At 34.9% G+C, this 16,256-nt stretch overlaps 1 protein-coding gene across 3 annotated transcripts in view; it reads right to left on the reverse strand.

Annotated features, from left to right (window-relative positions):
* PNPLA8 (patatin like domain 8, phospholipase A2) overlaps nucleotides 1–16,256 on the reverse strand; it is a 35,069-nt gene that overhangs the window by 11,565 nt on the left and 7,248 nt on the right. For all 3 annotated transcript variants that reach the window (XM_079304182.1, XM_079304184.1, XM_079304183.1), the window contains exons 6-8: nucleotides 14,362–14,533; nucleotides 9,692–9,749; nucleotides 7,325–7,519 (exon numbers count right to left, since the gene is read on the reverse strand). In XM_079304182.1, the coding sequence (XP_079160308.1) occupies nucleotides 7,325–7,519; nucleotides 9,692–9,749; nucleotides 14,362–14,533 (425 nt within the window). The remainder of the gene's footprint in view (nucleotides 1–7,324; nucleotides 7,520–9,691; nucleotides 9,750–14,361; nucleotides 14,534–16,256) is intronic.

A 16,256-nucleotide genomic window follows, 5' to 3' on the forward strand; every position in this document is an offset into this window, starting at 1 on the left:
GCTATGGCAGAATATACTGAACTAAGATGAAAGCTCAAGGAGCTGCACAAAACAATTACATTAATATAAAACCTCTACAAGTGAGCAAGGAATCCCAGATACGGATAAATCCTAATCTTTGTGAAATGTGACTGTTAAATTTTCAAAATTTCAAAATTCTTTAAATTTTATTTCCCAGGATAAGAATGGAAATATCTAGACGCAATACATTTTTACATCAATGGTACTGTTATTACTGATTGATATTAGTTTTTCTAAATAATTGGTCTGCATTTTAGCTGCTATCTTATGAATGCAGGTGGCTCGTTATTGGATATATCACTTATAAGTGCTACTTAAAACATGTTGGTCATTCACCTATTAAAAACCATATAACAATCAATGCTGTAAGCTAACACTACAGCCAACTTTCAAAACGAAATGTATTACAGACTCCAATAATTTCTCATTATCTTTCATATTGCAATTTCAAACTAAAATTGGATTTCTAATTAAATCCCTTTTATTTATAGAACTATGCAAGCTACTTAAATTTCTTAATACAATTTTATTCTTTATATGTTTATGTTTATATGACTCAAACATTAGATTTTATTTCACTGCATCTGAAACAAAGTATGTTTGCAGCTAAAGTATTTGATCTTAAAATGGATAAAACGTATGAGATAAAGTGAAATCATTATTGAAGATAATTGCTGTGAAGGGTTCAGGATTTGGATGTGAACTACCTAGTATCTGTATCCACACTGGAGGCAGGTGGATGGGGAGAAAGAATTGAAAGAAAATTCTGCACATTCACAAGTTCCCTAAATTGAGAAGTACATGGCTAAATAACAATAAGAGTCAGAACCATTATGAGAAACCTCTGAGTAGGGAACTATCACACAATCATTTAAACCACCAACATATAAAGTTGCAGTTGGAAAGGCAAGTGTAGTTCTCTGAAAAAGGAGGCACATCATACTGTTAAGATAACACATGGAATACTGCATTCCAGCCTGACCAAGTTAGCTCCTCTGAACTTTATTTCTGATTTGAAAGTGCTAATTTTGACTCTGCTATATCATTCAACATTGCACAATGTGTCTTGGGTCATGCCAAAAACACACTGAATAGTCCTGTTTCTGGAAAGATTACTCAAAATGCACCAGGTGCAGCAGAAGACCACTAGGATGACCAAGAGAACAGAGTCTATTTTGCAAAACTGAGACAGACTGGCATATCTAGACTAAGAAAAAAAAAAAAAAAGGATCAGTGTTTTTATATAAACATCAGACACATTAAGCACCAGACCACTGTATATGAAAATCAAGCTTTCCTTGAGGGAAGAGGCAAAAGTATATCAATGGAATCACTACACCCTTGGGCTTTTATTTGCAAGGAATATTGCAAAGCTATTTTATTTGGAAATATGGCCCCATTTAAGTTAGAGTTGGCCAAATACACAATCTAGGAAAATAAAGACTGTAAGCTACCAAGTACTGAAAAACTTTTCTTTTTTATCTAAGAAATGGTGGCTGCAACATCAGAACATGAATGCAAAACCTAGACTGTCTGTACAGAGATTACTGAATGGACTCGGTTCACAATTTTCCACTCTACACAGCCTCCTCTGATTTTACAAGGTTTGTTTTATAACAAATATTAGCTGGTCAACAGTGTCACTGAAGATACATGGACTCAGAAGTCTAAGCAAAAAAATAGTTAAATGAATACTGCTTATTTGAGAGCAAACTTTTGTTTCTCCTTTTAAATAAGCACTCTGAAGATTACATTAGGACATCACTCTGAAACAATTGAGATAAAAATTGGAATGCTTCCAAGTTAAATGCCTAAACAACAGACACTCTCAATTTCATTATACTAAGCAAATCTGCCAATGGTACGTCACTTAGCAAGCCCCTGCAGGGAATCTTTCAAGCAGCCTGCTCTGCAAAATACTACTGGTACAGTAACACAGCAATGTCACAAAGGCTGGTAAACTGCACAGGGCGTGTCCACCTTCAGAGCTATTATCCAAACCTAGAGAATCCATAAGAGGAAGAAACACAGATATCCATGTAGCTTACATGTTCCAGTAAATTCTCTTTTCCTTAAACAGCAGGCAACACTGCCTTGAGGGCTGTAGGCAAATGTGTATGGCAACAAGTAGAGAAACAAAGAAAGAGTTGTTTCTATCATTGTGAGAACAAGATACACCTATTAAACCGCAGCCTGCACAAGCTCTGGTGCATACTGATCACCGTGGCATATCCTAAGAATGAAAAGAACTCCAATGTGACCTATATTCTATGTCTTCTTAGAGTCTGGGAAGCACCCTTGAATCTAATTTTAAAAGCTACCATGTAAAACCAATTAGGGTAGGATGCACTAAGCCAATCACTTGTGAAGTCCCCTCCTGTAACAAGCTACAAAGATGAATTGGCTTTACAGATTTATTACCTAATAAAAGGAAAGGGAAATTTTCAAAAATATGTAGAAAGCCTGAATTATCTTAATGTGGCTTAAAATTTTAGTTATATCATCTTATTGTACTACAGATATTTTTAATTTTTAGGTTGTATTCTCATCACACATCCTGTTACACCTGCATTATTAAAACTCCCGTAAGAATAGGTGCCAATTTAACTGCTTTACTATCTGATCTTGCTCAAAGAAAACACATTTATTTGAACAATATTATACATCAACATCAGCACTATAATAAAGGGGAATTGTAATACAACAATGGAATCATGGGAAGCTGTCAAGAAAAAGGTGATCAACTCCTTTGTATTAAATTGGGCATATTTCATTTGAAAAAAATCTGTGGCTTTGTTGAATTCACCACTATCACATACACAATCCCTGCTGCCCTTTGAATTAATCCTGTGGGATGAATTTAGTTTTTACTGTAAAAGCTACTAAATGAAGTGTGCATAATGATTTTCTTATATTTTAAATTGTTATTTTAATTAATTAAATTAATAATTTCCTCAGCTTACTTGACTGTCTACTGAAGTAACATTATTGAGTACCTCAAATGTTTTTCGTGCTAAAGGGGGGGGAAAAAAGGAAAAAAGAAAAATAATAGATATAAGAAATAACACCCCACTGTGGGAAGTAGAGGGGGAAAAAAGTCACTGGCTGTAGCAGGACTGGGAAGAGGTTAAGAGCCTTCAGTACTTCAAAAATACATTTTAAAATGAAGGAACTGACATGTGGCAATACAGCTTCTATCATGTAACATCATGACTTGGTCTCCCTTAACTTGCAGGGTTCCTGGAGAAGCATGTTACTGGGATTAAATCCCTTTGAATGTTAATGTGCTCCTCTTTTGAACCACAAAGAATATTAATCCTACTGCCCTCATCTACCAACAGCTGCACTGCTTTTTCCTACTTGACAGAGCACAGCCAGATTGCATGGCATGATTGACCCGAATGTAAATATTGCTGTTTGCAACAACTGATGGCTTTTTGCAGAAATTTAACAAACTATGTCATCAGCTCACCTGCAGCATAAATAAGTGTTCAGGCACCTAGAAACCTCTTTCTAAATAATGACATCAGAAAAATTGTAAAACAGATTTATTACCTCATTAAAAAAACAAACATGCTTTACATTGAGAGTGCCCAGTACTGAAATGTTTCCAGTGTAAGGGCATGTGTGTGTACACAAATAATGTGTATTATATACACAATATATAATATATATATACAATACACATGATGTGCATATATAACTCCACAGTTACAAAAACGCAAGTCAAAGCCAACAGTTCTGTTCAGCCATGACATACATAAAAACTTTAAGAATTCATCTCAACCCAACATGTAACTCTCATTCAGCTACTTCATACAGTTTGTGAAAGGACTCAGATTTCTACAAAAGCTAGATAATGTAAGATATGAAAATGCAGGATAACCCCCAAAAAATCCAGTAAACTTCCATTATCAAAATCAATATTTTCACCCATTTGAAGAGTCTTCAGTCAGATGAACTGGCAGAGTGTTTCTCATTCAGATTTAAATGTACAACTGACTGATAAGCTAATATGGACTCTGGTTTCTATATAATTCTTACAGAGTCCCAAACTTCAAAGCTAGGAAACAAATATTGTACTTAGTATTCTGAATTTTCACATACTTTTTGGATACCTCTGTTCTTGGAATTGTTTAGAAATATCAACACTTCAGAGGCTGGATGCATACAAACTAGTAAGAAACTAGCACAGTTAATGGCCAGAAAACAGATTATGGTGATTAATGGAAGCACCCAGTCAAGAAAAAAATACTTAAAATACCATCTTTCTGAGACTATAATTCTGAAGCCTTTGGCATAAATTATTATTTACACTTAATGCACACTGTGCTTATACCTTTTTCAAAAATCACAGTACCATCAAAAATGTCGAACAATGTTATGCTTCATTTATTCAAGTTGTTCAAAAGCAGTTCAATCTGTTAGATGGTGTACATACAGAAAAGAGAAAGAATTACCATACACACTTCATATATACTACTGGCCAAGGAACTTAAAATTACACTTGTAGTGCATTTCCAGAATAAAGATGCTTAACAAGAACCTACTATTCCCATATTTATGATAAGGATTATAAGAACAAAAAGTTACCAATATTAACATACTTTAATTAGTAAACTATTTTAACAAAGAATATGACTGCATTAAGGATTGTATCTATTTCAAAATGTATTTACCCATATGTATTTCTTTCAATTCACATTGGATATTTCAGCAGAGTTAAAAATCTTGAATATCTTGAATTTTCCAATGATGTATCATGAACTCCCAGGAAAATAAGGGTAACAGTCTGCTGCATGCACAGAGGCTCTTACCCAAGGGTTAAAACAAGGCAATTCAAGATTGCTTCAGAGTGTGTAATGGATTTATAATCTCTGCTAAAAAACCGCATGAAGACAATTACGGAGCATTTGCCATCTAGTAACTTGCTACCTGGACATCCAAATACCCCCCACAAAAACCAGAAAATTATGGAAAGAGAGATGTGTTAAGAAAAGGGTAATCTGGGGAAAGAAAAGCATGTCAGACATGAAAGGTGGTTTCTGTAAGAATACAAGTGTTTAAACATTCCTGACTGGGGAGAAGAGATACTTTTCAGATTATATGAAAAAGTTTGAATCCGAGAATTTAGCAACTACTATTGCAGTTCTACTGCAATAAACTGTTTCAGTACTGAGAACATTTTTAGTTCTTTATGGATGACAAAGGTGAATTGCATCCTAAGCCCTTGCTTTCTAGTAATTATAATTCATCAAATGGAGAAGAATGCTGAACTTGGGAAACAGGGATTTTAAGAACAGATGGAAGGGCTTTGTCCAAAGACTCTGGAGTAAGGAAAAAACAGACTTCATTCCAGTCCTGTGTGTCTGAAAATACTGGATCTGATTTCTATTTACACTAATTATACATTCTCTAGCCTGGTAAACTGGACTTAGAAGTGAACATAGATGAAATAAGTACCAGTCTTACTGCATTTCACACAAGTCTGGCAATTCAGAAACTATGTTAAGACAAGGAATTGTATAAAGAACTGTGCAAAAGTTATAAAACCATGTTTTTTATTCAGCTATCTTTCATGTGAAAGCACAGATCAATTCCCTGGTACTTTCAATTCAGGGAAAGAGGGGGTGGAAAGGTGAGAAGAGAAAGAAAACTTCACATAGATTAACACTGACCCATCCAATCAGTTAAGAAGTAGCTTGCAACAGCTCCCAAGGCTAAAGCAGCTCCCTTCCCAGCTTTGCTTGTCCAGATGGAACATGAACACATTTCAGGATTTCAAGCAGTGTTTTGGCTTGGAATCGGACGTGTTAGTCCATTTTTAGGTTTAAAAACCCCTCAAAACTTATTGGCTTATTTCAGATAATGGTTGATTAAAATGTTTTGAGGATAACAAGATGTACCATATTGGGAAGGTTGTGGGGGACAGTCAGATAAGGGCTGAGGTGGAAGAATGTCCTAAATAAAAAGGGGAAACAATACAATGAAAGAAATTTAAGAATCTCTTGAACTGGATTCTCCACAGGTGCCCTTCCCCTTCACCCCTTAATTTCTATGGAGCTTTTAGGTAGCTGAATTTGAATTATTTCATCACCTTATAAATGTTGAAACAAAATAGGAAATATGCTGTCATTTTCCAGATTAAATTGTAGTTGTTTGTTTGCACCAGTGCTTCTTTTGACCACCTCTTAATCTAAAGAATTTTTCTCTATTTCATCTTATACTAATTTATCTGTTAGCCTTTAAATTTTAGTACTACTCAAGCACATTACAATGCTAAGGATATTGCACAGTCTTCCAATGGACACCATTAGAAATTCTGTATGTGATCCAAGTATATCTTATTATTCAAAATATGCTATTTTTTCCCAGCATTTGAGGCTAATGCCATCATATAAATTAATATGACAAATGTAATAGATGCTTTCATTAAACTTAAGTGATTCAATCCTATGCTCTCTTTGTTGAAGGTCTCTGGTTCAGTCACCCTTTGCAGTCTTTTCTGCCACACACCTGCATCAGGTATTTATTAAAATAAATACTAATAGTTTTAAATCAGTATGCATTGCAAGAAGCCATCTTTAAAAACCTGAAGAACTGCAGAATAATACAGGGGCACTGGAGGACTAAAACCCGATGGTTAAAAATCTACTAAAGGAATTAATTTGCTTTGTTCTTTACTTATCAGGGGTCACCAAGAGAGGCTGCAATATAATGAAATAGCATACACTGTTAATAGGAGACACTGCTTTAACCTCAAGGGAATTTCTTTTGCAGTTGTTCTCCGAGTTTAATCTTATTGCTGTGGCATCTCTTAGTAGCCCAGAATCAGGGTAAAGCTCAATAACCTATCAACGGAAGGAATTAAAAAGCAGACCAGAAACTGAAATTGTGCACTAATAAAAAGTATGCTGAAGTGTATAACCTGTTTTTTTCACATTTTACAATATTGTTAGATTTTTAAGTTACACCATCTATTTAGTGAAACAATGCTTAGTGAAATACCAGTTGAAAGTTGGAAGTCAGAGACAATTTACAACTCATACAAAGTTTCCTTCCAAGCAGAGAAGAAAGCAACAGCAGAAGAGCTTAGGTTTGTATTGAGAAGACTACGATTTTTAAGCTTTTTTAATTCTGTAAGGGCTATAGAAGCTAGAAATAGCCTTTCTTACCCCATCAGTCCTAGATTTCCTTTGTGCTACCAACTTATTTGCTTAGTTTTGATTCAGAGATTCAGACTACGTTTTTTCTCAGGTGTAACATTGGGAAGTATTTACTCAAGGAAAAGCTTTCAACTTACCTGATGAAGATCACCTCCCAAAACATATTCCTGGAAGTAACCTGGCGCAGCAGATGATGCTCTAATTGCTTGCCACAGCTTATAGTGACAGCCTCCAATATAATGGGACTTAACACCAGGAAGGTGGTTGTAGTTTCTAAACACAAATGCTTTCAGTGGTGTTCCTCTGTTTACAATGGTGCTTACTGCAGCTACCTAGTAAATGAGGAGGAACAAAATATGTGATGACAATAACCATAATATGAGAATGAAAGCTTCCCACCATATGAAATTTATACATTAAATGCACCTCTGGAAGTCTTACTAAGTTCATTATTTATTTAAATTTTTATAATGTCTATCTAAATTTTAAAAAGTGAAGCAAAACACAAACAAGAGACCCAAATCCCTAAAGAATACACCTATTTTAACCTGCAACTAATTATTTCCACTGGCTATTCTGTTTCTACAAATATCTAAGATATTTTAACAAGATCCTGGTGTCAACTATATGATTTTAAAATACTTTTCCTTTTGAAATAGTATTTAATTCTCATAAGTCTGTAACATGCAATAAAACAATGTCATTAAATATGAATGTCAGAACCATCCATCAATTTCTTTCTCCAAGAAAATGATTACTTAATATTGCAACTGGAGTTATAGAACTGCAATAAGAATCTCTCCTGCACAAGAATCAAACATAAGTCTTAGAAGGTTTTTTTGTAAGGATACTGAAATGCCAGTGGCAGAAATCATATATGTTCATCTAACTGAAAAACCAAAATGATATTTCCATTGAAAAAGCCGCCAACTATTATGACAAAAATAATGTATCTTCCAGATCTAATCACAGTGGAAAAGTACATGTAGTCACGGGTGAGTGTCAGAATGTGCAAGACCTTTAGAGGTGATGCAGCCAGCCTGGTGAGCACTGTCACAATAACACTTTAGCCAAGGGAGTGTTCAATTTTTTTTTTCCCAAGTCTTGTTTACTATTTTACAGAGTTGGTTGTTTTCATGAAATGTTACACAACAGCTCAACTGATGCTGTGACATCACTGTACGCGTTTTCACTCTTCAGCTACTTAACTGAAATAATTTTATTCACTATAAATTCATCCTTATAGAAAACAAAAGCATTACTTCCACATTTCAATATAAAAGCAAAACTGCCTGACTCACATGCCATCATTTGATGGAGGAAAAGTTTCCTGTTTTTCTCAAAAGGAGGGTTTAGTTCTAAGCATTACCAGAAGCAGTAAGAAAAATAACTGCAGAAAATTTAATAGAAAACTTATTAAAAGGATGCTTTCATTTTTGGCAATACCCACATACACTCCACGATGCAGTCCAAGTTGCAAAGTGCTCAGCACCTTCTGGAAAAACCCATCTTGCCATGAATTTAACAGCAGCAGAACACAGAACTGTGTGTTTTATTTTGATTTTGATGTGCCTTGTAAAGAGTGCCACCACTGACAGCACTATAAAGTGATTACTGGGAACAGTTAGTTTCAACTCTATTTATATTCACATTTTATTACTGAAGAACATGGAAGGAAGCCAAAGATCCTGGTTCAAAGATAACTTTCAAGTCAACATAGGATCGCTTCGCTCTCAGAAAGCAACATACCACACCAGCCTTTTCATGTCCTTGTTTTAGACATGGACTAGGAATGTAGTCAGTAAGGCACATGTTTCTATGTTTAGAAAAATGTGAATATCTTCCATTTAACAGTAAAGCATTGAATATAGTGCTATGACACCAAAACACCTGTTAATTACAGATTGTTCTGAAATGTATCCTATTATATTTCTCTTCTTTCTTCACACCCTATCCTTCACCAAAAATAAAATACTCATGCTTTCTCATCTTTCACTCTCATGCTGCTGTATGTAACACCCCTCCTATGACTTGGTGCCTTTTCTATCACACAGGAAGAGATCCTTGAGGCCCAAGAATGTGACTGGAGAAAACCAGGTACTCCAAACAAAGTGGAAAAAACCCCTGCCCTCTTGTAACACAGTAACACAGATCACAGCTGACATGATAGAATCTCCAGACACTAGAATTCTTACATGAAAAAAAACAAGCTTTGCAGAACCCCAAAATTCTGACCCAGTATTTCTAGGCTTACAAGATATTTTAAAATCTCTGCATATATTCCAACTAAAAGCAATAAAAATATCAGAAATTGCTGCAGAAATTTAAGAATCTAATTAAATTGTGTCCTTTAAAAGCATGAGTTATCTCATACGTAAACCTGAAGAGCACTTCAACATTCATGCTGTCTATCCAATATCCTTTGAGGTATTGTATTTATTCAGAACTCTTAAATGTACTTTTGAAATATACAATTAGTATTTACCTTAGAAAACTGTACTTACCTTTGGGCATTTGGACTTTCTTGCAGTTTCAATCATAAGATTTGAGCCCATTTTTTCTCTACAAGAAAGTGTAAAAAATTGAAAATGCTCCATCAGTTTACCATGAACAAAATGTACATTTTTATCATCCCCATATCTGAGACCTTTGCATTTAAAAGAAGCAATGTTTGCATTTAATTTTAACAATCAGATTTCTGCAACTGACTTCAATGGAACATTATTTCAAACCTTCTAGTCTGTTCAAAATAAGTCTGAAGAGTTACTATAGAGGTCTTGATTCAAGTTACTCAGTTCAATACTTAACAATAAATCATTAGGATTACTCAACTACATAGTTAGACAAATTACTTTCTTATATTTAGGAATCAAAAAACCAGCATCCTTATTTAGTGGTTCTACAGTAGTGAAAAAATCACTGTTCTGTAATTACAGAAACAAAAGCTACAGAGAGAAAGATGGCATTCCATATGACTTAGAAGAAAGTTAAAACATCTGCATCTAGTCTTCCTAACAGTAATCCCATATGCATATACCATTCCTTTTTGAGGTAATTTTTTTCACATAACTATCTTTTTATAAATCACACTAATGGTCAGCATTGTACTTTCTCACTATATCAGGGTCCTTATTTCTGTTGCTAACCAGAAAATAGTCCTTCTGCACAGTAGAGGAGACTGGAGCAAATTACCATTCTAGTCAATAATCTCACCTCACTATCTACTTCATCTTCCATCTGCTTACAATAAAGGCTACAGAGTGAGTGGTTACCCAATGATTCCTTTAAATCAGCAAGTTCTTCCTCCTCTAGAACACAGCCCGCCCAAACACTGCTGGTGCATCTGCCTTATTCTACAACAATGGTTTTCCATACTGCCAGACTTTTAAAGTAAAGACATTCCATAGGCTGTGGTTATGAGATCATCCATCAGCCTGCACCCATGACAGGAGGGAGTAGTGCTTCCACTGTTAAAAACACCTTTATCAACCTACTCGGGTCAGAAGATAAAAGAAGCTTTAAAGGCTACCATAGCAGCAGTCCTCCATGCAGACAGTAGACTGTATGTGCAATTTGCTGTCCTTCTAGTGGATATCTGTGCTTGCAGGATGGCTGCATATATGCCCTTGACAGGAAGGAGGGAAGGGAGACAGGTTCCAGTCCTAGGATGGAAAATTGCTGACACAATTCTTGTGTCAGTAGCACAGTTTTGTTTTATTTTTGCATTGATTCTAATATCAGAATCACGAGCCAGAAGGGAAAGAATGACATTTGCACTTACTAACTGATTACAGAAGAAGATGAAGGCACACAGAACCATGAAGTAGGAATAAAAGAAGTGAGACCGACAGCAGTGAGATATCAAAGTCATCTACTGATTTGCATCACTTTCATCTACTTCTGAAATATCTGTATTAGGTATTTTTCCCAAACCCTGAATACGAAGATTAAAAAAATGTGTAAGCAACATCCTCTGCTTAATTATGGGAACCATCAAACTGAGTAACTGTCTAATCACATCCTCTTTTTATGAAGGCCAGAAACTGATACTCCAGAGTAGGTACAAGAAATCCTTTAAACTACCGTGCAACTTCAGACATTGCAGTCTAAGAAGAAAAGTTTAATATCACCTCCACATTTATTTTAGTTCTGTTACTAGCATTAACACTGTAATTGCATATTAAATAAATACATTTGTCTCACTGTTAAATTTTCTTTTAGGAAGTTACAGCAGAGGTAATTCCAATTTATTCACACTCTGTGTTAAAAATAGTCTTCTAATTTTAATTTTATTGAATAATCCCCTGTTATCAAAGAAAAGATACTGCTAATTCTCATGATCCCTTACTATCTCAAATAACTTGTTTGCTTTTGTTAAAGACTCCTAAGGAGTGTTGCCTGGCTACCTTTTCCCCCAGTCTTGCAACAGAAATATTCTCTAAAATGGGGAAACCAGGACTGTAAATAATATTTTAAATGAAACTGTACTGTAAATTAATAAAATGGTGTTACAGTATTGTCCATATTTTCAATCCCAGCTGTCACACACTGAATGATCTTGTTTGACCACAAGCATATAGACATTTTATTAAACTGTCCATGACTACACCCAAATCACTTTTGATATTAAAGTTACTTTAAATCCTGTAAGCATTTTACATTTTTCCACTCATCAGTTATTATTTTGCATATAATTTCTTTTACCATCCTATTTTTCCATTTATCTACTTGTTTGTGTCTGTCGGTGACCTATGTCCTCTAGACATGACCTACTTAAGTAACAAGTCTCTTTCACAAACATTGCTCTTTCATTGCTTCACGTCACTGCTGGAAGAAACATTCCAATGACCTACAGAGTGATGCAAATACTCTGGAGAAAGAGCACTCAATGCAAAAGGTAAAATTTTAACTTTTACCTTCTTCTAACAACAACAGTAGTACCAGGAAACTATGACATCTTTACCAAACCTACAGAAGAGACTTTTATATCATGTGCTGGTATGAAATGTGTTGCCCATCTAGTCACTAGAAAGCCATGTCAATTTATATTTTGCTTTGCAAAACAAATACTGAAGTGTTATTACCTGTATCCCCAAACACATGCATTATTCATTTTCCCACCAAAAAAGAACATGTAATTTTTATCCTACGCTCCATACAGTGGCTGATTGCTACTCAAGACTATAAATTCCCAACATGAGATTTTAGGTGCTAACCCCCTATCTGCTCACCAAATTTCTCCAGTGGTTTCTTAAGACAGCATGCAAGAAGAAAATTGTAGATGTCAACAACAGCCAAAAGAAAACAGAGAAGTTGGAACTATAAGCCAGGTTCTTACAAAGGCTATTCAATATAGCATCACATACACTGATATGTTGTAAGTAAATCCCACATAATGTCAATGATAAAAACTGGTCCTCAAATTGCAACTCAAGAAATACGTAAGAACACATGAAATCAATTCCCTAAAGTGCTCTGAATAAAAAGTCTGTTATCCAAAATTAATTGTCATTTTCTGAAATGCAATTTATAATATATCCCATGAACGCATGGAACATTACCCTGATAAAACATCAACTTAATTACTGTCAGCAAGAATACCTTCTGACAGAAAATACCACCACTGATATTATGGTAGGACAAAACACATATTCCATGTCTGCACATTGTCAGTGCAATGTTCTATTTCAAGCAAGGCTGACAAGTTACCATTTAAACTACAAAATCACACACAGCTCAAGTAATGCTTTTAAATTCAAAGCAAAACATAAAGCAGTTTCGCCATGCAATTACAATGTTACACTTGACCTTCTATATTGCTGTAAAGAGATACTATATAACCCTACAATTCCCTTCACAGCTCCCACACCACAGGGAAGCCTCTACCAATCCCTTCAGCAAAATGCTGTGCAGGCATAGCATCTCCCTTCAACACTGCAGGTCACCCAGAAGTCATTTGTTGATCATCACATTTAATTTTTAATGTACTCTATGGATAATATATTAATTGCCTGCTTTTGTCTATTGCACAGGAGTTCTTTACCTCCCTCATGTGCTACACATAGCTGCAGAAAAATAACTGTATTTTAATTAAAGGCATGTAAAATACTTTCACTGAGGTTATTGTGATTTTCACAAGACTTCTTTTAATTGGGTAGAGAAAGTAATGAGGGAAGACAGAAAAATCTAACTTTTAAAAAAACCCTTCATATATCTGAGAAGAAAAGCATTATATTAATATGACAAATCCATCTATTTCTGAAAATTTGCAAAAGCATAGAGAAGAAATGCTTAGAACCTTCTCTCTCCATTTCATCTAAGAATTAAGATGCCTAAAATTCAGACAACACTGGTATTCCCACTATTATGTCATATATATCAAAAAACTCTTTTAATCCCATAAAACACAGTAATCACATTCCCAAAGGAAATTGTTATTACTTATCAGAAGGGACCTTTCACCATTTTACATTTTCTCATAAAAGATTGCTCCAGTTCTTTCAGTGGCAGGGTCAACTTATGCTGGTTGGGAAACTATGACATTAGTTTGCTAAAAATTATAAACAACTAAACCATGAATACAAACACAAATGAATAAAACTAAGAAAAAAAACTAAGAAATAAAATCTGTAATACAATAATTCTTTCTAGTGGCCTTTCCTGAATAGCCATCAATGCATGTGAATACAGTCCACAGGCAATTCTAACACTGCAGATAATTTTTCACTGCAACCTTTATAGCTCATTTCCCTTTCAAAGAAAGTGGCAATGGACAAAGCCCTCCTTCCAATATAGCAGCAAACATTAAAAATCCCTACTACAGCACATTATTTCATTTCTAACCAATCTCCTTTAAGAAAAAAGGCACAGCAGGTGGCTAATAAAATTTGTAGCAAATCTGCAATGAGTCAGATCAAGCAGAGCTGGCAAGCATACAGGAATATAATCAGAAATCAGTGCAGTAAAGCTTACTTTATTCCCCAGAAACATAAATCATTACATTAAAAGCTTTCAACATTTTGGTAAATATGAAAACAGCTTTTTCTAAAGAATGAGAGTATATATTAATCCCTTCTAGCTGCTTTAAGAATCTGCATACCAGTGAAGCAATAAAAAAGACAAAACCACTCAGACATTGCATTAATTATTTTTCACCTGATCATCTTTTACTTACTTGAGCATTTTTTCCCATATATCACTGTCATAAAATGCGTGGTTCCAGCCCATTTTGACTGTTCCAACAATGACATTCTGCTTAAAAACATCTGATCCTAACTTATGGTACAGTTCTTCACAATCATCCAGGGGGATATGGAACAACCCCAGCATAAAAGCCAATATAGCTCCTGAAAAACACAAATATTTTGCAATGTAAAAAGTATCCTGGAATAAGATTACAAAGATGGATTACCAGTTAACGTAGCTCATTAGTTAACAGAGTATCTGTCTTAAAACAGCAAGACCAATTGACATTTATATCACTAAATTCCTGATCAGAGATCACAGACTATGTTTTAAAAGAACATGCACATGATATAAAAAGTCTATTTTCAAAAACAAAAATATGGGAAGTTGAAAAATTACATTATTTCATTTTGAAGATAACAATAAGCATATGACAGAAAGCAAATGAAATCTAATACTTTACATGGAAAGAGAAATGAGTAAGAGAAATCTTTGTTGTGGTATTAAAAATTTATTTGGAGCATTATTTGCTACCATGCAAACTCTTAAGCCAGTAGAGACATATTCTAGGAAAATTATCAAAATAAAATAAAGGAGATTTCAATAGTTTGGATTACATTTGGATGCAACCATTTATAATTAGTTTCATACATGCTGCCATCTAGTGTGTGCCCAACAAGAATGACAACCTACCCTTGTAGGAACAAAATAACAATCAAAAAGCACTGCTGCTAAGTACCTTCGAAAGGACTGTGGAAAGATACAATTAATGCATTACTCCACTTCTTAGATATATAAACCAAAAGGACACACATAACCTTTAAATCTAGCTGTTCCATACTGTGAGAATGTGCAATTAAGCATTACGAATAATTAAGACATGTGATTTTTTTCAATCTGAAAATAAATGCCATAGGCTTGAATAAAATTAATTTTAAAAGGTGCCAATTCTTGAAATAGGTAAGAACATAATGCATGTGCAGAATAAAACTATATGCAGGAAGTTACATATGGCTTTAAAGCAAACATGACTTCCAAGCCCTTTTTTGCTCACGCAATGCCCACCACTGCTATAGCTGAGCATTGGAGGATTGATGGTCTCAGTTTCTCAAAAGGTAGCACTTATGCTTAACGCAACCTGGGCCTACTTGACACAAAGTTTCATCAAGAGAAACTTTCTTAATTGCCAAATCACCACATGCCTGCATTCAAGGCAGACTTAACACTGTAGCAGCAGAGAAACACCATGTTCCAGAGTCATGCAAATCCTCAACCACATTCTCTTCCTCTAAACGCTGCAGCACCAGTTCTACAGTATCATAATTTTTCTATTTTGGTGAGCAGATTCAAAGTATGCAGGGCCTTTTACAGCAACATTGCACTGGTCTCTGTCTGGGACTGCCCACATTTACACCCTCTGACCCCCAATGAAGAGAAGCACAGGAAAGATAACCACAATGCTGAATTCACAGCAACAGCATTTCTAATTTTCAAAGGCAAAACAGCTGAACAACAGTAATAAATACAAAACCTGCAGCAGAAAAGTGTAGTGCACAAAAGGCATCCTTCCTATAATTTAATCCATCACTCTTGTAAATGAGTGACTATTGGCATGGGTACTGTCAATACAAACAGAACTGCCAGCAATGTTGGCAGACATGCACAACTTCAGCCAGCCATGTCTTTTAATTTATTATTGCAAAGTGGACAACTGCAAACAAAAGCTTGATCGTGTAAACAAAATTTAAAAGAATATGCTAAGTACTTACTAGCAGTCATAAATCCCCAAATTTGAGGAAGAATTAAAAACAAAATTAATTCTAGTAGGAGTAAATGAAGAACATGAGGCCTCCATGTCCAAGGTAAAATACATTTATTATCATT

The sequence above is a fragment of the Erithacus rubecula genome (assembly GCF_903797595.1).
Source record: "Erithacus rubecula genome assembly, chromosome: 4".
Taxonomy (NCBI): Eukaryota; Metazoa; Chordata; class Aves; order Passeriformes; family Muscicapidae; genus Erithacus; species Erithacus rubecula.